This window comes from Netta rufina (assembly GCF_964035555.1).
Source record: "Netta rufina genome assembly, chromosome: 7".
NCBI lineage: Eukaryota > Metazoa > Chordata > Aves > Anseriformes > Anatidae > Netta > Netta rufina.
Window position 1 is genome coordinate 9,391,394 of NC_140130.1, and position 24,052 is coordinate 9,415,445.

At 36.8% G+C, this 24,052-nt stretch overlaps 1 protein-coding gene across 6 annotated transcripts in view; it reads left to right on the forward strand.

Annotated features, from left to right (window-relative positions):
- LDB3 (LIM domain binding 3) overlaps nt 1–24,052 on the forward strand; it is a 118,762-nt gene that overhangs the window by 67,446 nt on the left and 27,264 nt on the right. For 3 of the 6 annotated variants that reach the window (XM_084289741.1, XM_084289740.1, XM_084289742.1), the window contains exons 7-10: nt 5,010–5,179; nt 6,115–6,151; nt 20,947–20,982; nt 22,671–22,877. In XM_084289741.1, the coding sequence (XP_084145867.1) occupies nt 5,010–5,179; nt 6,115–6,151; nt 20,947–20,982; nt 22,671–22,877 (450 nt within the window). Of the gene's footprint in view, nt 1–5,009; nt 5,180–6,114; nt 6,152–9,945; nt 10,880–20,946; nt 20,983–22,670; nt 22,878–24,052 lie in introns of those variants that run through there. The other 3 variants (XM_084289743.1, XM_084289744.1, XM_084289745.1) reach the window with 2 other exon arrangements.

A 24,052-nucleotide genomic window follows, 5' to 3' on the forward strand; every position in this document is an offset into this window, starting at 1 on the left:
GGTCTTGATTGATACATAAAGAATGCAACATATTTATTTAGTACTGTCTACTGTTTTATTCTTCAGAACAGAATGTTCTGTATTATCCCTATCCCTAGATTACATATTGTACATATGCATATGTCTTATGCATATGCTTTGGTATCCTTTGGACTATGGCAAAATCCATTGATCTTTAATAATTTTGCTTTTCTAGTGCATATTTCGGCTATTCTTATCCGATAAACTTATCCACATTTCTTATGGCTTAACTGAAATTATATGTGGCATGAATGTAGTGCTGTTTCTTTCTTATCAAGTTTCTTTCTACCTAAAACAGAACTTAACTACTTATCACATGACACCAAAATATAGGTACAGCAACACACACAAACATAATTTCTTTTAAATGCTAGCTGCAGCCTTATTCAAAATGCAGATACTTCATGTATTTGCTTGTGTTCCCTTCTACTGGCCATTTCTTTTCTATTTTTTAGACTTTTTATTTCACTAATTCTTCTGCACTGATATTATTTCATTGTGTTTATCATGACTCTCCCTAATTGAGAGGAGGACTCTTTCCTCTCAACCTTTTGTTCATGTTGACCATAGCTCAGTGAATCTCCACAGGTGTAAGTAGACCCATATTTCCAATTAGCGAAGTACAAGGAAAGAAATTGTGACTGTGGTTTTTGTAATGGTTCACATCCTTCATAGGCATGGATTGATATATTGGTATTTTCTGTAAAATGCTATGGCATTATATAACGCAAATAGTACTTTAATGCTTAAAAACTTGTCTCCCAAGCCTAACATTCACTTGACTCCAGAGGAAACCGGTGTTTCTATCTCTACATTCAGTCAGGTGCAGGAAACTCTTTAAATCTGCTGTGTTGTGTGTTACAGCCTGTTTTGTAACTTTTTTTTTGTTCTTCTCAGTAGATTATATCTAGATTTAGAATGCTGTGTTAATAATACAAAGGCAGGGTTCTTGTTGATGTAACAATAGCCTACCCATTAACTGACCTGCAATCATTTGATCAAACACGTAACTCATTTCTTTAAGGTGTTGCTTCAACATTTGTGTTATTCTGAACTTTAATTTGCAGTGGAAACTGAGGATACTCTTTAGTTTGCTAGTTGATCAAGTCTGAGATAAGAGCTTGCTTAATGCAGAAAATGCATTGTATGAGAAGCTTGTCATATAAAAGCAGACCAAATTATGTACTGATTCATTTGGTCTCAATTCTCTGCCTATAATGTGGTCTTGGCACTTACTCTTCTTTGGGCTTTTAGCATTACATTATTGGTAAGTCCTGAAGCCACGAGGCAGTATGTAAGACAGTAAGTGTACTTGCACTGAAGATCCAAAGGATTTTGGTTCTTTTTGGCAGGCAAAAGACTGTTTACTTTTGTTATCAGTGTCATTAGAATTAGGATAAGGATTCATTCTGCAGCTTGACCATTTGAAATCAGTGATGCTTCCTGACAGGGAGATCAGCATCGTGTGTATGTTGCTTAGAGAATAACCCACATATACTGGGCCACCAAGGAGAACTTAAAGGAAAGCTTATAAACTACACTGCACTTAACTCAGACCTCATGCTGGAGCTTGAAGGTAGCACTGTTTAACTGTCCTGACTTCATGTCTTTTCTTATTCTATGCTGCTTTGTTACAGTTGATTCTGATATACCAAGAACCAAGAGTTGGTTGCAATAAAACATTGTGGTTAGGTATTTCAAGTACATCTCTGTCAAACCTCTTCTGAATTCCATTAGGCAGTTTCAGCCAAATTCACGATTTTTGTAAGCAGATGTAAATCCAACAATTTTATGAGGATTAAGATCTGACAGTTCCAGTAGCAGAATCAATAATGTGATTGTACAAACTAAGTAAAGTCTAGTGTTTTTTACAATAAGTCAACTTGGCTGCGTGATTTACCAACCTGCAGGAATTGTTTGGTTTTTTGTTTTTACCTCTCAGAACTTTCATTATTAGGTATAATCGGTCTAATATATTATGTCACAGTATTTTGTTGAATGTTTATGTTAGCTATAGAACTCCATAGTCCTTCCTGTGTTTTTACTTACCAGTTATCAACTTGGCCAAATTAAAACTGAGTAATGATTCCAGGAAGCGATTCACATGGTAAGCCACGGTTTATACCCAAGTGCAAGATAAAATCACATTTGTACTTATGCAAAGAGGTTTGACTGTCTTTAAAGATCATTTTAGTATTAATAATACCTGACCTGTATGATGATGTGGAAAAGGGAGAGTTTTTTTGTCAAACCCTACTGTAGTATTTTAGGAGATTGTATGAAAAACCTTCAAAAGATCTAACTCCTTAGGGCAGATTTTTTTTTTCAGTAACATCAGTTTGAGGTAATGTGCTTAAAGATGCATGATATTTCTGCACATGCACACCCAGATGGAAAAAAAAATAAATTAACAAGAGGTATAAGAGCTACTTATTAACATTGTTATGTATATCATCCGGCTATTTCTAAGAGTCAACTGTCACATTTAGCTTTATGAAGTGCTTATAATTAGCGATTCTCTGTGTTTTGCACTTCCATGCTGAGTGGCTCATATGTCCTAGTTATTCATCTGCAATATAATTACAATTTTAGAAAAAGAGGCCTGCTGCATTAAAGACAGAGTTGGAAATGTTCCAATGTATTGCATTAATCCAGTTCAATTTATAGGAGCATATTTCACTTTGCTAGGGAAGGTTAATTCACCAAGCTCCATTTCCTGCCTTAATCATCTACCACAAAGATATTAATATGTCGTATTAATGTCACATGTTACTGCTGTAAAATTTGTGATCTAGGCTCTAGAGGTGTTTTTTGTTTTGTTTTGTTTTAACTACATTTATGCAAATGGCATATCTATACATACACTTTTAAACAGCTTCTTTGTATACTGGTCATAATATAAGAATAAAGCATTTTAGCTAGAGTATTTAAAGAAAGGAATTTGAACTGTCCGTGGTTTGCATACCATTGTTGCCACAGTAGTCCATGGTTGAAATCAGCACTATTATTTATGTAGTTGTTTATTATCCAGTCTGCAGCAGTCTGCAGTTGTGAAATTTGTTATCATATCCAGCAGTTTTTTAAACTTCAGCAGCATTAAATTGCAAGTGTAAGATTATATTAACTGTTGGCCAGATAAAAGCAGTCACCTAGGACAGTAAGAAGACAAAAGATACTGCATGCTTAGTCAATACTAAGACAAATGCCTGAAGAAAGGGAAAGTTGAAAAACTGGGACTGCTTTGGGGGAACTTTTTTTTCAGATCTTGAACTGAAGATTCCTATTTAGGTTTTTGTGTTTTTTTTTTTTGTTTCTCCTAAGCTACACTCTACCATGTAGGTAACCGTACTGAAACACAAAAGGAAAGGAACTGTTGATTGTGCCCAGCGGGCCCTCAAGAAAGTGAGAAGTTGGCATATTCAGGAGTTATAAGGAATATAAATACTCCTTTTATTAAAAAAAAAAAAAAAAAATAGTCCTAAGGAGTTGGGGCATGATACAACCCTGTATTGCCTGTGCTGCAAATCCATATGTAAGCACGCATCATGTTTTTGAACCCCCCCCTGCAGTCTTACCTGAAGAATGCATCTATGGTATTGTCAGGTGCAAACCCATTAAAGCAGCTGATGTTATGCAATGTGAAGTAGAGATGTGTGTCAGCTGGGAAGTACAGATATTTAAGGCATTGCCTGGTAATATGTTTTTATTAGTGTAACTTTTTGTTGTTTGTAGAATACCAGACATACTTTGGGGCTTTTTCTTGATTTTTCTTATACTTTCAAAGCACAAAAACTAGTTCCCTGTAGATTTTCTCTGCAAAATGGCATCAAAGAATTCCAAGTTTGAGCCTGAAGCACAGAAGCAACTTTTACAGCAGGTGACAGCTCCCTGAACTTTATAGCACTGACTTAGTTGGACCATATGGCCCTTCATGTTTTAGAGTCATTGCTCAGTTTTTGTGAAGTTTAGCATGCTTCTTGCAAACCTCTACATGGAATAGCACATTAAACCAGTTACAGTAAATCACTTGCTGCAGAAATAGACCTTGTATTTACAGAAGGCATGGAGTCAAATTACTATATGACTGCATACATCATTCCCTCGCTGTATATTTCTGCAGTTTGTCACTATTTAAACTGTGCTATGCAGAAATTATTTTCACAGAAATGAAAAAGCTTTTAATAAGTCTATTTCTCGCTTGCATTATTAATCAAACGGAGCTTACCTCATTTGTGCTACAGAGTTTTGTAGCTTTTGGTTTACGTGTGCAAAACTGGAAGTTTCTGGATATATCACTGTTCAAGGCAATTAGGGACATTGTAAGAGCCTGAGGTATGTTCTGCTGCTGAAGATTTTAGATATAAAATATGTATGGAAATCTTGAGTACAAGTCAAGATTTCTTGTGTTTCACAAGCTTAGTAAATGATGAATCTAGCGTTGTGGCAGCTGGATGTTTAATTCAGAATTTTGGCTAAGAATAATGATCTCTGGAAAAAAATGCAAAAGCCTATTATATTACTTCTATAATGAAATATGTTTTCTATTTCTAAATGCCACCTTAAAGTACTCTGTCTCAAAACTATAACAAAACATAATATCAAAATGAAGCTGTTTTTGTAAGAAATGATATTGGACAAGAATGCTCAGAGAAATAAATATTTTTGACTGGCATAGTCTCCTTTACCATCACACATTGTTATAACCACCATAAGCTTGTGGCTGCATTGGCTGGGGAATCATGAACAGACATTTCCATGTATTTTCACATAGTTTTGAATATACAGTTTGAGTGATAGCAGGTCATTTCAGAGTTATAATCTCTGTTAACTCACCTAATATTGATCTATGTATTTTTAATTAAAAGTGATATTTTCAAAGCTTTGCTTTAGATTGCTGTTATTTTGGACAAGAAGCTGTAAGACCAGAGTGAGGTTGAGATGAAAGTTACCATGTGCTGTTTCACAACATTTCACTTTCTGAATTGCAGTACCCTTCCTATTAAAGATCCTCACGTAGACAGTGCCTCTCCAGTGTATCAGGCTGTGCTTAAAACTCAGAACAAGCCTGAAGATGAAACTGAAGACTGGGGCCGCCGTTCTGCCAATCTGCAGTCTAAGTCTTTCCGCATCCTTGCCCAGATGACTGGAACGGAGTACAGTAAGTCAAATATCAAAACACCCCCATCATTCTAATTTTAGATTATGCCTTTATTTTCTTGCACCAGTATTAGTGACCAATAGTCCAGGACAATTCACGTCCTGCTTGTAGTTATTTTCAGTGAGAGCTAAGATCTGAGAGCCCTGTATGTAATTAAAAGGAACTATGAAATCGAAGTGTTACATCTCACCTTTGCTTTAAGAAGCAAATTATTTGATCTGCCAAGGCTCTCAGTAGAAGAACATCTGTGACGCCGAAATTCTTCATATTTACAAATCAAATCTATGCAGAGTAATCTTTCACTTTTCAGCATTTTAGACAAACAAAGCAGTCAGTTCATTAGAAAAAAGATAACTTAGTTCTCCTGTCACAGTCTTTTATAGAAGTTACTTCCTAAGGTCAAAAAAATCATGGATCATCATTTGCATCATACAAATGGTTCTGTGTCAGCTTTTTATGTAAACCTGGATCTGCTGTGAATGTAATGGGAGCTTGAACTTTGCTGCTTATTGACTATGGAAATGTTTTTCTGATCACCTGGTAACTAACCTCAGATCTTGTTTCTGATCTAGAGAGAAGGCAGTTCAGTTTCCCATATCACAGGGAAATACTTATTTTCTCTTTGTATAAATGTGCTGCTGTCTCTGATGCTTTCTGACAAAACAGCAGACCCTCTCTGTAGGATCATTGCCTACAGCTGTGAAACACCGCTAATAAACGAATGAGAAAGTACTTGTAATAGCCACTTTCCCCCTAACATCCTGCTTCTAGCTCCTCTTCCCACTGTTATAAAACCTACTGCTGCAAAGTCAGCATGGGTGTATCTTTAGACAGGGTTTTGATACTCTTCTAAAGAACTTGTAATTTTATCATAAAGTCAATTCTTTCATTCTTTTTTTCATTCTTTTTCTAACTGCAACCCTTTTTATCTGCAGTGCAAGATCCAGATGAGGAAGCCCTGAGGAGATCAAGGTAAGACACTCCCTGTGAAAAATATGGCATTCTCTTTATTGATAACCAAATAATGTTTTAAAACAGCATTAATACAAGCATATACAACTATTTTCTTGTCTTAAAATACTTTTAACACTTTTGCTTAAATGTCACTAAAATTAAAATGCTATCAATGAGAATAATTTGAATGAAAAGGGTAACAAACTGGCATGTATTTAGGAAAGATGGTACAAACAGTGTGATTTCAGATCTGAAAGCTCTCTGCACATGCAATTTCCGTGTACTTTACTGGGTGTGTGAATGCAATGAGATCCTAAGACCAAGCCCTGTGTAACTGCTTGATGGTGTAACTGTATGAAAATACATAATGTTGTGATAGCATTGAAACTTATGTGCAATTTATTTGGATGATCCTGACTGCTATCCGATTGATCTGGAATGATACAGTAAAGGAGTTGTTTCCATCCATATCCATAACCATTCGCTTATGTTTTGTCTGAAATTAGTGCAACCCAAACCTGTAGAATATAGAGGCACAGGACTGCTTTTGCTAGTGGAGAAATGTATTTGTCTTTTAGGACCTAACAATAATGCTGATAAAATGGGTATGCTCAGAGAGATAACAAGGAATTAAAGACCAGTGATCACCTTATGTTGTCCTACATGGCCAGGAAATAGACTTATTAGTGATTCTTTTGCACAGCTTAAAAATTGAAGTTTAATTGGAGCATCCTGCATGCAGCCTAATTTTCTGTTTGCATACTTAAAATCCCTATATCATGGTAGCTTCTCTAATACGCTGGCTGGCTTGTGATGTGTTTTTGATACTCGCATTTTTGTTTGTTTGTTTGTTTTTTCCTACTACTACTTTTCCTTTTCTTCTTTTTACTGCTGCGTGTCTTTCATAAAGGCTTTGAGCTTTTGATCACAGAGCAAGTTACAAACATTGAGTCAGTGAGAAAGACGTCTGTCATCATCCCGGTGAAAATACAATACGTTTACTTTCAGTTTATGTCTGCTATAAACCTTCCACTGCAGTTCACTGAAGTTCATGGCTGGGTGTCTGAGTATCAGGCTTGATGTTACATCCCTTGTGGATTCATTTCTTCCCTCAAATGTGCAAGCCTAATTCGTAGTGAATGTGTTGTGCATTACATGCTTTGATGTAATAGTACACATCCAAATCCTTACTATGGTGGGATTTAAGATGTTGTACTGAACCTAACAGTTCCCCTGCATGCATCTGACAGTAACATACTCTCGTAAAGAAGCAATCTTTCTAGCTGTTGTCTGTGGGTTTGGAAGATACTAGGTATTGGGAATTAACATGGTATTGGATATGTTTAAGACAGTGAGGTAATTTAAAGTACATGACTATATCTGCTGTACAGTGCATGTTTTCTGCAGTGTTGAGGTATCAGTGTGTGTTATCCTTTTTTTTTTTTTTTTCCTTCCTCTCATGAGGACAGTAATGATTTTGAGTGTATGTAGGCACAGCTGCATTACCTAGAGAAATTGAAGGACACTCATTGGGTAGCAGAGGCAGAAGGGAATATATTGGGTAGTTATGCAGTGGCACAGTGCCATGGGTATGAGCTCTGCAGGGGCCTCCTATCTAGCACACTGATAGCTTAGCAGACTGATAGCCTAATGGTGGTGCGGTGCTTGCCTCAAGCATTGTACCTGCTCCACCTCTGGACTTTGTTTAGCAATAGTCCTGGCTATGCATGGGTCCATTGTATGTTTTCTCAGGTTTATTGGTTCCTATCTGCTCCATCTTTTGGGAGGGTCCTCTGCCACTGTTGGTTTTGTAAAGGATAGAAGGACCTGTGTCAGATGCACAAAATTCATGCTTGAACTCTCCTCTCCCACCACAGTATTGGAGTAGGAACTCCTTGTTAGTGTCTTCTCCAGACACCCCATAACTTGTACAACCACACCTTGCGCCATGCCTGCCATTTGGGATCAACTGTAAGGCTTCCTGGACTCCCAAAAGCAAAAGGCTTATTTGGAATTGTGGAAACAGTCTTGCATAATTCAATGTTGCATTGATCCTGAACTGTTTCGCCATTGGGGGGGGGGGGGGCGACACTTTATTTTCCAAAACTTACACAGCTAGAATGGAGAACTTTGGCCCTAGAGCATACTGTGAGCAATCCTTCTCTGGTGCTTTCTTCTCTCTCCCTGTGTCAGTTCTTCAATGTAGGCAGCATATAATGCCAAAGATTTCTTTCAAATGCTTGAAAAAAGAACATACAGCTTACTTTGGGCAGGGTATTGTCACTTGCTCCTTCCAACTTCTTGACGCACTCTCTGAACAGAACCTAAAAAGCTTAGGAATCTTCAGGTGGCAGAGTATTCCTTTCTGTTAATGCTAACGAGTGTAGTGCATGACAGCCTTTTGTTTGTGTTACAGCTATTTTGAAGGCATGCATACAGTTATACCTTGCTATAAAAACATTAGTTTGCTGTTGTGATGATTGTTAGGAAATGCTTTCCAGAAAGATGATATCCATTTCAAGTCAGGCAGATGTTTCTTAATACTGCTTTCTTGAATGGAGAGGTTTATCTTTGAAGCAGTAAGGGAATTCTTAAATTTAATGTAAGACCCACTGTAACTAGTATGTTCCAATGTAACTTGAAAAAACGCCACCATGAAGTTTTAGCATTTCAGTGAGAAATACTTTTTTAATTACTTCAAAATATAAAAGATGATTCAAAAAGCCATACACCATGATTCCCTTAGATTTAGAAAGACGAATTAGAAATATCAGTGAATTTGTTGACATTTACTCTGTTTATTGTCTTGTGCTATATTCAGACTGAGGATTAAAACCAGCCTGGTCTGTTCCTTTCTGTCTGGCTGATTTTGCTCTCGAGTTCTGCTGCATTAACATGGTTGCCTTGCATTTGGGGTTTAAATAATGAAGGGAAAATTACTTGTTTGCAATGAAACAAATACATTTGCAAATAACATTTTCCATTCTGTTTGATATACATCTCCTTGACTGTGCTCTCATCCCATGTCATCTTCCTCCAGCTTTTTATTTGCAAAACCTGAATTCAAACTCTAGAACATCTAGAAAAGTTTAAGCTCTGAGAGGTGCTGAACATTGCTTACAACTTGCTCAAGTGCCTCAGTCTGTAGACAAAGGTATTCACAAGAGGTGGTTGACACTTCACAGGACTGTGATTCTTAAAATCCCACTTCATTCTGCTCTTCATCAAATGGCCAGGAATATTTATGCTACTGTCAATGCTTATATTCACTCCTATTGAGAAAACCTATAGAAAGTACTGCTGAAACCTGTGGCTGATTACAGGACAGCAGGAGGTAAATGTATCAATGTATCTATCTATACTTATATTCACATTGACCTAGATACTACAGAATGGAAAATATTGCATTGATTTTGCTCTTGTACTGAATTAACTTTCACTGACTGCTTGGGTTGGGGAATGAAGAGCTGAGAGAACCCACTGGCAGGAAAACACTGGGATTACACTGCATTTCTAGCAAAAGCAGCCCTGTAATACGAAACAAAAGGCACAGAATATGAAGTTATATCAAGTTACTTCTCAGAAATGAACAACTGCAAAACACTTCATATGCAGTCTAAAAAGGATCGCCCAGCCTTCTTTGCGCTGATTTGAAAGCTGTGAAAAAATCCAAATAAATTGCCATTGCCCTAGTTGTAAGGCAGGGGAGTAGTAGTCATGTTCCCTAACCCCTTTCTTTCTCCCTCCTTTCTTCTCTGTCTTTCTCTCTCTCTGTCTCTGTCTTTCTCTCTCTCTCTTTCTTCATGCCACAGGGAAAGGTTTGAAACGGAACGTAACAGCCCACGCTTTGCCAAATTGCGCAACTGGCATCACGGCCTGTCGGCGCAAATCCTTAATGTTAAAAGTTAAAAGCCCACATTTAGCGGGCAAATATGTGAAACAGAGAATTATAGTAAAGAATTAACTGCTGTCCTGAGTTAGAGCCTAAGAGTGTCACACACATACAGGAAAGACTTATTGCTAGGGGTTTTCTCTGAGTGCCTGTCTTTGGTAGATTTCTGTTGTTAGCCTGGAATCCACTCACTGTCACTGAAAGTAAAAATAACCATACAACCCTGTTCATGTTCTTTGATACAAAATAGATTAGCTTTTGTCCTTCATGATGTTCAGTGTAACTTCAATATACAGATAGAAGGAAAAGATTACTATTGTACTTTCTTGACTTAGATTATAGGAGAAAATGAGAGGAAAGCAGATTTACTTTAGGGTGAGGAATTAGGTTTTTAATGAATTTTTCTGAGGCTGTAAAGATAGTTAAATAGGAGAAAGCAAGAGGAAAAGGAAAGCTGACTGAGCCTAGCCTAGAGTTTGCTAAACATACAGCGTGCTTAATTTGCGTAGTTGAATGATGCTGTTTGAAATAAGACATTAGCAATGTTATTTTTCTTCAATATATTATGCTAGCAAAAATTATTTGCCAAAACCATTGCTGTAAGATTTGTTTGAAACCTGAATTTGTCATTAGATGAAAGATAGAGATAGAATGTGGTTGTTCAGGACTTCTTCCTAGATATGTTTAGGAGTGTGAAGAATATACATTACTGTTGGTGCACTGAAGCTTTTAAAAGCATCTTGTAAGTTTTAAGAAATGTGTTGCCCATTCTGTATTGTTCTTGCTTTGACCCACATTTTTCTGTATATAGCACCATGCTTTATCTGAAATAAAAGGATTTAAAACTAAAATAATTATGTGCCTGTTTTACACAGTACTTTATTCTGTTTTGAAAAAATAACTGAAAAAAACTCATCTTTCCACAAAAGAAAATTTGATCAAAAAGCTTTTGCCTATTACCCGTAGTTCTTACTGACCTTTTAAATTATCTGAATTAGAATAAACCTGACAAAGTAGTTGGAAAAACAGCAACATAAATGAACAAATACATTCTTAGCTGTGAATGAGAGCATGGCATATTTGGGAGACGCTAGGTGACAACCTGTTGATGATGCCATCACAGGCATCCATTTGAATGCTATGCGTTCTTTGGCAATAATGCATTAACGTGCACACAGCAAAAGTACCACGTTAATATGTGGTGCTTGGAGTGGGATCTTTGTTTCAGCATTACAGCAACGCTTCAGTTTTAAACTGTGTCAGTCAAAATGCAGCACGTCTATCCAAAAGGCCCCCACGTTTCTGTATAAAGTACACCAAGTCAAGTATCACTTCCCTTTCTAGTTTATATTCTGATCATTAAATGCAACTCAATTAAACTGCATTTACAGTTTCCATAGAAACAGTTGATGTTAACCCTTACAGCAATCTGCATTAGGAATCCTTAGCAGTGATTGAAGCAGAAGTTGCTGGTGATAAAGCACAGGTCTCTCCTTCAGCAACGGAGGGTTAGTTATGTTGCAGCCCTGCCTACAGCCCAGTTAAGGAATTTTTTTTTTATATAAAATTCTTTAAACTGCAGATTAGGTGCCTTTATCCGGTAGCAGTAATTCTGATCAAAGGGATTAAAGTATGCAATTGAAAATCTTACACTTTTCACTGATTTCAAGCATCTGCAATTTATATCAACAGGCAGTACAAAAACAAGGCACACTTAAACTCTCATTTTGTGGGCAGGAAAAGCTCCTAATCACAGAGGATTATGCATAAATCAACCAAATACATGAGTGTTTAAAGAATAATATTAATAAAAAAAAGCACAACTAGCTGACATTTAAAAACAAACAAAAAAAACACACAAAAAAAAACAGATGTTTGAGTATTACTTAAGACCACATGGGCAGTATTTCATTATAAAATGCACTTTTTTTCTATATAAGTACCATAGCAATTCAGTAAACATGCTATTTAATGTACAACATTCATTTATATTTTCCTTATGGGAATGCAAACAAATTCTGATCTTATCTCACTAGCATCTGTGGAAAATCAGCATAATAGAGCTGCATAAAATAAGAGCAACATTTTATCTTTTTCTGAGTGTTGCTTAGATCAGACATCAACTCAGGAGTTGGTAAATTTTATTTCTGTGTGGAAAATTGTGGTGAAATTTAAAATATCAACATAGTTCACTTTTTTCTTAAACAACAGATGTACTTGAGTAGAAAATCATCCAGTTGTATCTTTCAACCAAATTAAATGGTTTTCTGAATAAGTACATGAGAGAGTTTTCACTTAGAGTTGTGTATCCTTAATGTTTTATGAACAGAACATGGATACTATTTATTTCAAATCCACCTACTGCATGTAATATGATTAAAAACAAAGTGTCTATATTATGTATGAGTGTTTGTTTAATGTTACTTTTAAAGATACCTTTTAATGATCAGAAAAGCATAGTTTGGTTAGGTATGAAATTAATGCAAATGTAATTAAGGGACATCTTACCTTTGCTTCTGTAGATTTAATAATAAGCAGTGCATATATACCATGTACTCACTCATAAAGAGATACAGGTATGACCAGTTTCCCTGGAGGCTAGAAAATAGAATCTAAATGCTCTACAAGCTTGTAGAATTTCAGTTCTTTATGTAAGCACAGGAAAAAAAAAAAAAAAATAGAAAAAATCATCAGTAGTTGGTAAGTTTTAAACCTTTTTAAATGCAAGACCAGAAGACCTTTTTGTGAAGGTGTTGTTATTAATCCCTAATGCAAGATTGTTTACCACGGTGTATTTCTACTGCTTAGTCCAATCCCCTTCAAAAAACAATCTCCCAACTGTTGAATTTCATTAATTAAACTCAGTCAGTCAATTTTTTTCTCTCCAGCTTCTTTATATTTTGCTTTGTAGTTGCTTAACTCTTACACCTCAAAAATCTGCTCTTACATTGTCATGGTGATCTTAGGGCTCCAGAAATGAATGTTACATTTATTTCCTTGTGTAATTATTAACAGGCCTTGTTTTTCCTTCCTGGGGAGGAGGCAGGCTTTTCTGTAAGGTGGAGAAACTGGGCTGCATTTGTCATTCTATTACATCGCATTGCTGGAGGCTGTGACAGGCTTAGATCTGGTGAGAATTCATCAGTAGCTTTGACAAACCACTAGCTTTGCTATGGCTAAAGGTCAGGGCTGGCCTGGTTATGTCCCATTTCTAATCTGTCCAGGCTTATCTCATTGTATGTCACTCCTGATCAACCAACCCCATCTTCCAGTGCTTCTTGACCATTTGTGGGAGTCTGCTGTTTCGCCTAGAAGAACTAGTCTTAGTGAACGTAAGGCTCAGACTAGGTTCCCCACTGAAGAGTAATGAGTCATGTAACACCTCCAATTACCTTTGATGAGGGGCAGGCATACCTCTCCCAGGTTAAAGGTATTCTGAACCATGACTATTTTGCTGAGCAAATGACACTGGGCTGGTGACAATAGTGTCTTCTAAATAATCTTCATGTCAATAGGTATAGTAAAATGTAGTACGTGGATAGTGATATTAGTACCCGGCCCTTTGCAATACTGCCAGTAAAGCTTAGTGTTAGAAGCATTTCATGAAGATACAGCAAAGCTGATGCCACTAGGAAATCAAAACCAAAAGGCCTTCCAGGTAAATCTGCTTGTCTGGTTATGACACAGGGAAATGCTCATCTTCTGCTGTGGTATAAGACCGTTTGATCTAAACTAACCCTTTTCCTGAATACTGCTGCCTTGTCCTCTACCCAAATGGCCTCCTCCTCACCTCTTACAGCGCTTAGTTTGCAGCAGGAGTACTGACTGCATGCAGTGCATGCTGATGGGACGTGGCAAGAGTGTGCCTTTAAGTAAGCAGGCATGAGAACTTGACCTCTCTTCATTCTGTGCATGAAAAAATTGCAAGAGAAGGAAGGTTCTGTGGCTCCCTTCCTTGCCTCCCTCTTTTCAGGCCTGCCTGTATGGGTAGGAGAAGAAATTTTTTTGCGATGTTAAAATAGAGGTCATTTTCTCTCCATTGCAGTTTATCATTATGTACAATTGTGGAGTATATCTTCAGTAGTAGTAAGGTACAGATATTTTAGGGAATACTTTATCACCTCTGAGAAGTCAAACATGTTTCACAGAGCTGTCTGAAGCCTTCATGGACAGGAAGGGGTGACCGACTTAGCACTTGCACGCTCAGGTTCCTGCAGGGAATAAGTGATTCTGTGACTTCTTTAGCAGTGGCTACCATGGGCTTCAGTGACCATTATACCTTCAGAAAACAAAGGGACATATGAACAAATTCCACTTTGCAAATGTAAAAAGTTAGAATTTTGGCACAGTACATGACAGTAGTAGATCTTGGTCATACCACACGATGGCTTCCTTTAATCAGCCGCCTTCTGCAGTATTTGTAAAAAATTGGCAAAAATTTACTCCCAAGCACAGTAACGTTCTTTGTTCTGCTTAACAAAGCCATCTGATACCACTGAGATAAGCTAAGGTGCCTTCACCTCCTTTCCTTCATTTGCCAGAATTTGCAATGGTTCACCTTGCTAACTTACCAGCAGTCAAAAACTTCCTATCTTTATGCTAGGCAGATTAGCAAAAGTCCTTCTGAAGGATGTAGCTTGTTTTTCTACAACAGCACACAAAAATAAAGCAGGCTTCTGTGGTTAGCTTTTGTGTGTTTTTGGTGGTTTTTTTTTGTTTTTTTTTTTTTTTTCCATGTTTAAGGATCATTACTAAAAGGTGAGTGAGGATCAGAGTAAAACAGGGTATTTACTTAGTGCAGTTATCACAGAATCATAGAGCCATTCCATGATTACTACACTAAATAAATACATCATTTTATTCAGATTCTCACTCACCTTTTAGTGCCTGAAGCGTGACAAAAACGTAGAAATAGTGAATAAACTCAATTGTTTCTATGGAATGTTGGAGTGAAACCAGAAGGGAAAATTGATCAATTGTCTTCTCAAAACATTGCAAATACTCCTTGAAGTTCTGTGGGAGAAGTGAATTTAGGGACCACAAATTCCTTGTTTCCAAGCCAGTTCTCTGTAGAATCCATTGATCAAAGATAGGAGCCATTAGGTCTGCTGTATCCAGTTGAATGCACTTGCTTAAAGGTGAAAGAGTGAGGCCTCCGGCTGAAACAAGCAAATACAATGAAATCTTTCTCAAAATCTAGAAAGTAAGGCATAAGCTAACAGATCTTGTCAAAGCTCAAGATTCACTTTTGTGTGTGGGTGTAGTGAACTATATTTTAAAATCTTTTCTTTACCATCTCACTCTTCTGCATGTTCCTGTCCGCATTTCAGCATGGGCAGAAATTCACATTACTTTTGTTCCTTCTGTGCAACTTTAGAGATGCTTGTATGCATCCTTCCACTGATGCCGATGGCTAATCAAAATACCAGTGCACAGCACTGCCTTCGTCTCTTACTGTACTCTGTTTTCTGCCATCGCCTTCAGTCCAACAAGGAAAAAGCAATTCTTGCATGTAGCAACTTTCCAATAGGCATGGGTAAGCTGAGGTCCCGAGCTGCGGTCTGTGGATTCTGACTAGTCCACAGAGCGTTGTTTAGGACAAGCTGGAGAACTGGCTGATGGCACAGCACTGGCACTGCTTCCTCTTATTCTGCTTTTCTAAATTGCAGTCATGTCAGCAGAATTATGCTAAATACTAACTGTTTCCTAATAGTTCATTACCATGTAAACAATTGTTGTTGTTGACCAAAATGTTATGTGATTACAAATAAGAGAGAGGGAAGGTAAGAAAACCCTTAAGGGAATCTGTGAAATAAAATGTACTCCACATTCTAGAGAGGAGAGAGAAAAGAAAAAAAAAAAAAAAAAAAAGACAACTGCTGTAACTCACACCACTTAGTTACTTGGTTCAGGAACCAAGCAGATAAGATGCACTAATGCACCTTCAAATGGATGAAAATGCTGTGTAGAGAAAGTATGAAGTTTCTCACCATCAATGTGCACAAATTAAAAATTGGCTCTAAAAACTGCCAGCGGACAGTGAGATCAATGAGTTCTTGTTTTGCTCTCAGCTGCCCTGGAGCAATATGAAGTTGTGATGAGAGAGAATGCTTCAGTGATTGGGGAATCGCTTCCAGTGTACAATAGGTGAACCTGTGAGCACTCTAGACAAAGAAGTGCACAAACACAAACTGAAAGTTCTGATCCTGTGTTCAGGTGCCTGCTGGCAGATGTTTGTGCTTTACCAGCGGGGTTCTAAAAAGTTAGAGGGAACTGTTCAGATAGATCTGATTACAGAATTAAGGCCGAGATATGGGAAAACGATCTGCCATAGCTTTTGAGCTCAAAAATACACAAGCTTAAATTGTTCCATACATTCAGGATTTTACAGTCTTTGTTCTTATTTAAGTGCTGAGTTTTCCAATAAGATACATTGGAGTACATACTTGCATGCCAAATGTCCATACATAAATCTTGGACAAGTTATCTTCCCTTTCACAAACGCAGATGCTGCCGTATTTCTAGATGTATTTATTATTTGAATGCTTGATGTAACGGCATACATAGATGCCACTAAAATGCATCCATAGGAGGTACTTACTGTGATGTAGTGAGCTGCTTTGACTGAGTTTCATACTACCTGTTGAGAATGAGTTGGCTGTTTTTTTTCACTGAATATATGGCAATGCTTTTCCTATTCTGTGGCACTGTCTGCACAAACCAGGATACCTTCTGGGAGAAATGTATTTCCCTGTTTTGAAAAGCAGACGTACTAGCAGGATATATTGTGATTGTTTTGGCGTGGGCTGCTCACATTCTTAACTACAGTGGCTGAAAAAGAGAGACTAGCTCTTCTTCTATTCCTTTTTTTCTGATCCCAAGCTAAAGTTTTAACTAAACCAGCATGATAGTCATCTTCTGTCCTCTCCAGTTAACTGCTTATGTTTTTTTGTGTGTGTGTCTTGTGGTGTCTTCGTTAAAATAATAGTTTGTTACAGTTACAAAGATATAGCTTGGGGGGAAGCCATCTCAATGATTTTGTATTCATGTGTCTATAGAAAAATTCCTAGCTGCAAACACAGAAAGCTAGAAAATGCCTTCTGGATCAGAACAGCAGTTAATGTAGCTCAGTGTACAGATGCCAAGAGTATCAGTATCTCATGCCTTCAAGGCAAAAAATGTTTGGAAGACAATTAGGAAATAACTTTCATACAAGTTTCTCCCTAGATAACCTATAAGATTTTTTTTTTTTAATTATTTTGTGACTTTATTTTCTTAAAAGGAAATTTTATCCATAGGTAAATATGCTTATGTAAATATAAGCATCTGTTAGGATGAAAGCTATTATTAGTCTAATAAGGAAAAGTCCTGTGAATTCACAACATGCTGGTAGAAAAACAGAATTTTTAATTTCAGGAGACCCTATAGACCCATCTGTAAGTCTTAGTAACTATTTACTCTTTGACAGCAGATCTGTCAGGCATCTTCTTTGTTAGAAGACTGTTGGATGATCGATACGGGAAAATACTAATAAAGTGAATTTATAAATTTGTAAATTGATATTTATAATTCAATTAGTATTTATAAAAATAGTTCCTTTATTTCTTACTAAAGACAGTGAGAGTTGGTATTTTAAATACTTAGTTGAGTTTGGGGGATTGACTAATTTCAATTCTCCGTCCTGCCACAGGCCTTCTATCTGGCCATGGGCAATTCTATTTAGTTCATCATCTGTAAAATGAGAACAATTTGCTGCATGGCAATGCTGAGAATAAATAATTATGGTGTTCATTTATTACTTCAGTACTGAAAGAAAAGTTGAAAGACCATGTGGTCTCTCAGGATGCCAATCTTTCCCAATGCCTTCGGATCTTCATTACAGATTAAATGATTCTGTCTCTACATTTTAGTGGAACAACAAGCAGCTGTTCAAGAGTGTCTAGATCCTCTAAGGGGAAGGTAGATGGAACATAGATGCACATTCTCAAAATCTCGATTAGCTTGTTACATGTATGTGACTGTTTGGAAATCTTTTTCCATTTGGTTTCCAAATATAAAATGGTAAAGTGTTCTGCTGTTCAGCACATACATTTCAGATTCATCAGAATCAGTTATTAGAAGCTCTCTGAAGTTTCTCCCTATCTTAGTGTCCACTAGAACGCACAAGCTGAATGAACACAATGCAAATGAACTTTGCATTTTGTTACCCCAACTGATACAGCTCTCCCTATTGTGGGGGAGGGAAGGATGCTATCCAAGTTGTTCCATTCACTCTGTCTTTATGACCGTATCACGTAGCATAGCTTTGTGAGAAAGAAACATTTCATAGCTTCCGTTGTATAACATACCGAGTTATTGGGATAGACAGTCTGCTGCGTACAGAAGTCTTGTTTGAGACATGTCCAATATTTAATGAAAGCTGTGGGAGTTCGAGTGTTCTCTCAAATAATCATTGACTAAGGCCTTTCTATCAAAGGATATTTTAGCTAGGGACCTAAAGGGACTGTAGAAGCAACAAAACAAAACCATTAATATTAAATCTTGCCCAGGTAGTTCAACACTAGTGTCATTTATTTGAGCAGCATGTGTAACCACAAAGATACAAAGTGCTCCTAATATTCTGAGCCAAATTCTTTCATGTAAAGGTATCGAGTTTACCAAACCTGTCCCGGCGATGTGTTTGACTCAAAAGTAAAATGAATTCTACATTTAGATTGCAAAAACAGTTTGAATGTAAAGGCTGGAAATTCAATAGCCTGTTCCTCAAAAGACGAGTATCACCAATAAAAGTCAGATCTAATTTTGACCTTTCTCACCATTAGCGGAACAGGAATTATGCCTATTGACTGGGAAGAGAAATAGTTCCTAAAAGTAAACCGTCAAGGAACTATTGTGTGACTTTGAACTTGTCTTTCCTTTACTCTCTGCCGTTTCCTTTGCTTTATTCTGTGGAAGTATGTTTACTATACATCTCTCTCTATCTGTAACCTTCAAAACTCCCCCTGCCATTGTCATTTAACATCCTATACTGATACGCTCAGGAAAAAAGCTTTTGTAAAATCCCAACCAGTCAAGTGATTCTGCGATTCAAGTGATTCTGGGATTCTGTGTTTTTCAGTATAGCCACAGTGAGGAGAGTGGAAGAGTTTTGATCAAATTAATAGTAACACCAGAGGCTTAATGCTGCTTCTGCCCTACCCCTAACTACCTGCCTTTTCCTCTTGCCTATATTTTTTTCATGAATATTTGGTAACACTGGAAATAAACAATGCCTTATTCTCTTTTGGCTGCAACTGTGTTTTTTAAGTCTGGTGCATGATTATGGCTCTGTGTATGCTAACACTCTCCTGTCCTACCTGTACCCCCACCAGTTTCTAATGCATCCTCCCCCACTTTGTTTCAGCCTGGCTTTCCAACACAGGACATTCCAGTGAACTTGCAGCTTGGTTACCATACAGATAGCGTTTGGTTTCTCATTGCTTTAGAGTGGTGAACAATTCATCTTATTAGGTGGTATTTATGTTCTAGTCAGATTCTTCCATTCTGATGAGAGTAATATTCTTAGACACATCTGAGGCTCATTTCAGATCTACTTCTGTGTTTGAAAGTCTGGCTTCAATTCATTTATTTTGGGGTTACGTTTTAGTCAAGAACTTTTAAAAATTGGAAGGGTATCTATTGGAAGAGTATCTATGCCCAAATCTTTGCTGATGGACTGGTGTTTATAACTTTACTGCTGCTAAACTAAGGGAAATGTGTGTATGTATGCATGTGTACATAAATAAACACAGACCAATATATAAACTACTAATAATAATGCAGAAAATACTAAGAACAGTCTTTGAAACGTAATTTAAGGCAATGGTTGGCATTCAACAAAACAAGTTAAATAAATTATTGTATTTCTTCTACTGAAGAACTTTTCAGAAAGGAGGTTCAGTTGGTTAAATGAGGTTAAATTCACTTTGTGTCTTGTAATTTTAGATCCCAGTTATGGATCTAATTTGGCATATTTTAACTTTAAGCATGCTGAAATTTCAGCACAACGTATTGACTAAGAAAAGATGTAACCCACCGTATTGCTAAATATTGAGACTTATCTCAGTTATTTAACTCAATTGGATTTCAAATAGGAGTCTAGAGTTTAAGGATTATAGTGTTCACAAAAATACCCATTTGTTGTCTTCTTCCATAACTATGCAGTTGCTTGCACTTAAACTGATCATTTATTTCTGTAGGCGTGTGTGAGTGTTTACAGGATAACAGCTCAATGTTCTATCGCTGAAATTGAGGTGGACTTACTTCTCACTTCTGAAGGGATGACTTTTCTTGTTTCTAATCAAACTTAGAACTGAGAAAACTAGTACTTATTTGGGCAGGACAGAGAACTTTTAAGTGAGGCCAGACATATACAGTCCATCAGATGTGAGTCTTTGTTAACTATTTAATTCCTTATCACTTCATAGTATTGGATCTTTGAGGACTGCCCAAGTCAGATTTTTACCACTTGGAGTTAGCATCAGATTATGTTTTGCTGGAATACAATTGTATTTTTCTTTTAAAAGAGAACTTTAAACAAAAGTCAAAATTACGCCTAAAATTATATATGTAGATAATGCCAGATTTGTAACTGTTAATTTCTCTTCATTTTTCTTTAATATTGAACAAGAGAAAAAGTTCACAGGAAGCTTGCAAATTCAGTGGGTTTTGCTTGGAGAGCTGAAAGTGTTTCTCTCAGCTTTATTTACAAGCAACCACTCTAGGATGCTTTTGGCAACCAAACATTTCTCCTCAATTCGTCTTCCTTTGTGCTGTGTGGTTGGTTTTCTTTGTTGTTGTTTTTGTGTTTTGTTTTTGTTTTCCCCCCGCACCACTTAGAGTTGCATTTGTTTTATTCATATGGTATCCCCTCCTTTCACAGAGACAAGGAAAATGTTGCAGCAGCATCAGAAAACAGGTAATGTCTGCTCTGCGTGTTCTGTTTATTCCTATTCAATTTGTCTCAATTTTACTCATTGTTCTTACCTCAAAGCCATATGAAATTTGTACAATTTGAGTGGGCAATTACGGATAGAGGTTGCAACTAAACAGGTTTTTGGGCATTTCTTTTTAATGTAGAGTTCAAATTTCTATGAGATGGTAGCAAACTATGAAACAGGGGGGGGTGGATCGAGTAGCTCAATTTATAAGCCTGAAAAATTAGAAGCTTTTATCAGGTCTTGTTGAAATGGAATGTTGCGTGTTTGATAGGGTTTTAAGAACAATTTCCATTTTAAACTTTGTCTAGGTTGTTCAAGATGCTTTTAAGATCTAAGAAAGAGTCTTTTGGGTATTATGAGAACATTTTTATATCTGGTTCTTGCATATGTTGTTTTATCCTTGGTGGACTTTGAGGTTCAAAACACACCACTGTAAGTAACTTCCTTCAATTCAAAAGTGGTTTTCTACCAAAGAATCCCAGCACACTTTGCAGTTACATATAGAAACATATCTATAAAGGTACACACAAGTACTGGAACAAAGTAAATTAGTCTGATCGGTTATTTAATGGAGCAAAGAAATGCCTCTTATTAGTTCATGCCATGAAACAAATTTTACCTCACTGCTTTTCTGTCTTGTTCATCCCTCCATAAACAGTGCACAACTACTTTGTTTTTAAGACTTCTCGCATTTGAACAAAGGTCACCCAGAACTAAAATCCAAGTGTAAGCATTATCCTCACTAATGACACGAGCAATGGTAACTGGTACTTGGAACGCTAGGTAAAATAAGAATTCTGTCAGAAGAATTAAATAAACCCCTTGATTACTGCATAACAAGTGTATATAAATTAAATTGAAAACTGAAGTAACACGTTAGCATTTCAGTAGCTGTTTGACTTTTGCAAAACCATCTACAGGACTGTGCAGCTGCTCCACTGAAATCTCTTCTTTTGGATTTTACCAGGAACAGTTTCTGATGTATGACTGGTGTTAGTGTCACACTACATTGCCTTAATCTTGCATGGTTTGTCACACCATAGCTTTTCTCTACATCCATTATCATCACAGCTTTGCTATGTGTCTTATTTTGGTATGCCTAGCAATATGGTTTCCAGATTTAACGCAAGGTACTTTTTTGGGTTCTTAAATCCTTTCCTGGTCTTAAGCTGTAATGAACTATCAAGCTTTGTCACAATTTCAAATGCAGTACCATGATGATCTCCTATGGTGTAAGGAATTTAGGGATACAAAAAGAGGACACTGCTGGGTACTTACAGATTTAAATCTTCCAGGAAAAAGAGAAGACAGAAAAATTAAGCCTTCATTATTAGACCCAGACTTGACTTTTCAGTTAAGAGGTTCAGCACCTTTGTTAGTCTTCTTGTGTGGCCCTCCTGCCCCAGCTTTGCCTGCTGCATACAAATAATAACTGCTGTCTTAAAGGGGCAGGTATTAGTGTTCTAAGGTGCTACTTTATTTGGCATGGGTAGAGAACACCAAGTATCTCTGAAAACAACAAAAAACAAACAACCCTTTTTCTGTTAAAGCAACCAGCTTCTTCTATGGCTGGAATTCTCCCTCTCCCTCAAAAACTTGCTGTTATCTAGGTGACATGATAACAAATATCTCATTTACAAATTCCCTTGTAATTTTTGTTACCCAGGCCTTCAGCTACTACACATGCGCCACAGTATGTGACCTCAAGTATTTGGCATCCTCCTCAGTCATGCACCAAGGATGCCAGCACTGACCATGCTAAGCCAGTGGCCTCCAAGGGGTCTGTGAGGCTTGGAGCGGGTACAAGTCAGAGGGAAGCCAGTTTCATCACTACTGGCCAGAAAATCCCTCTAACTTCATCCAGTAATCGAAGGTACACTGTGACGTGTAACTGCGTAACTGACCTGGTTTGGAGCTTTGGAATGGTTTGGTAATAACAATCTCTAACTCCTCCAGACAGAAATGCCCATGGCCTAAAAGGCAGATGCGTAAGTTCCATAAATTCCAGCAACCTCAAGTTCCCATGGATTTTACATGTTAAAGTGACACTCTTAAGGATTTCATCTAGAATATACAGGCTAGAGCCATTAAGCACCTTCTGCAGAAAAGCAGCAGTTGATACTATTCACTGTATTTCTACAAGCATTCACATATTCAAATGCAAAATTTTTCCACAGTCTTTCTCTAAATATCTTCTCCAGCACTTTTTTCTAAAAATGCTAATGTAAAACAGATAAGTTTTGCCTATTCATTTTGATTTTGACCCTTATATTTTCAATTTTATACAAGACATCTGTTGGATGACTTGAAACAAAAAGGACTTCATGCATTATATAAAGGAGACTAAGTGCAGCTGTAATAATCTATTCAATTGTTATTTGGACAGAAAGTCACATAATTTAGGACTCTACTGAGATCACCAAGAGTCATCTGCAATTTATTTTTAATGTTTGAGTGCATTTGTTCCTCTGTTTCCTCATTATGGTTGTTAACCATTATTATCCTCTTAACCTCTACTGATCTGTGTTACTTTTCATGAGTGAAAATCGGTCAAGTAGAGTATGTGTTTGTGTTCATCCACTTAACTTACTCACATCATGCATTTTATGTTTGTTAGAAATACAGAGATGTTTCAGAAAATACATTTCCTTTGATTTTCCCTAAAATGCAAAATACTGTAAAGATTAAAAGCGTACAGAATACCTGTTTAAAATAGAAAACAAACTTAATAATGAAGCTGTTAAAATAGGTGACTTTTTTATAAAATGGCATTCACGTTTACAAACTACCAAAATTCTTCCATGCCTGAATAACTTAAAAACATAATAATAATAAATTGAAATTCTAGAAAGGTGATTTGGGGAAAAAATATTTAATATCTACATAAACTATCTAATTAGCATTCATAGTTGGTCAATTAAAAACAGTCAAGTTAGTCTGAATTCTTTCTATAAAAGAGAATTAGTTACCAAATGTACACATTACATGTAATAAGATCACCCTGAGTTTTAAGGTTTTTATATATTTCATTTATATCTATTCTACTTC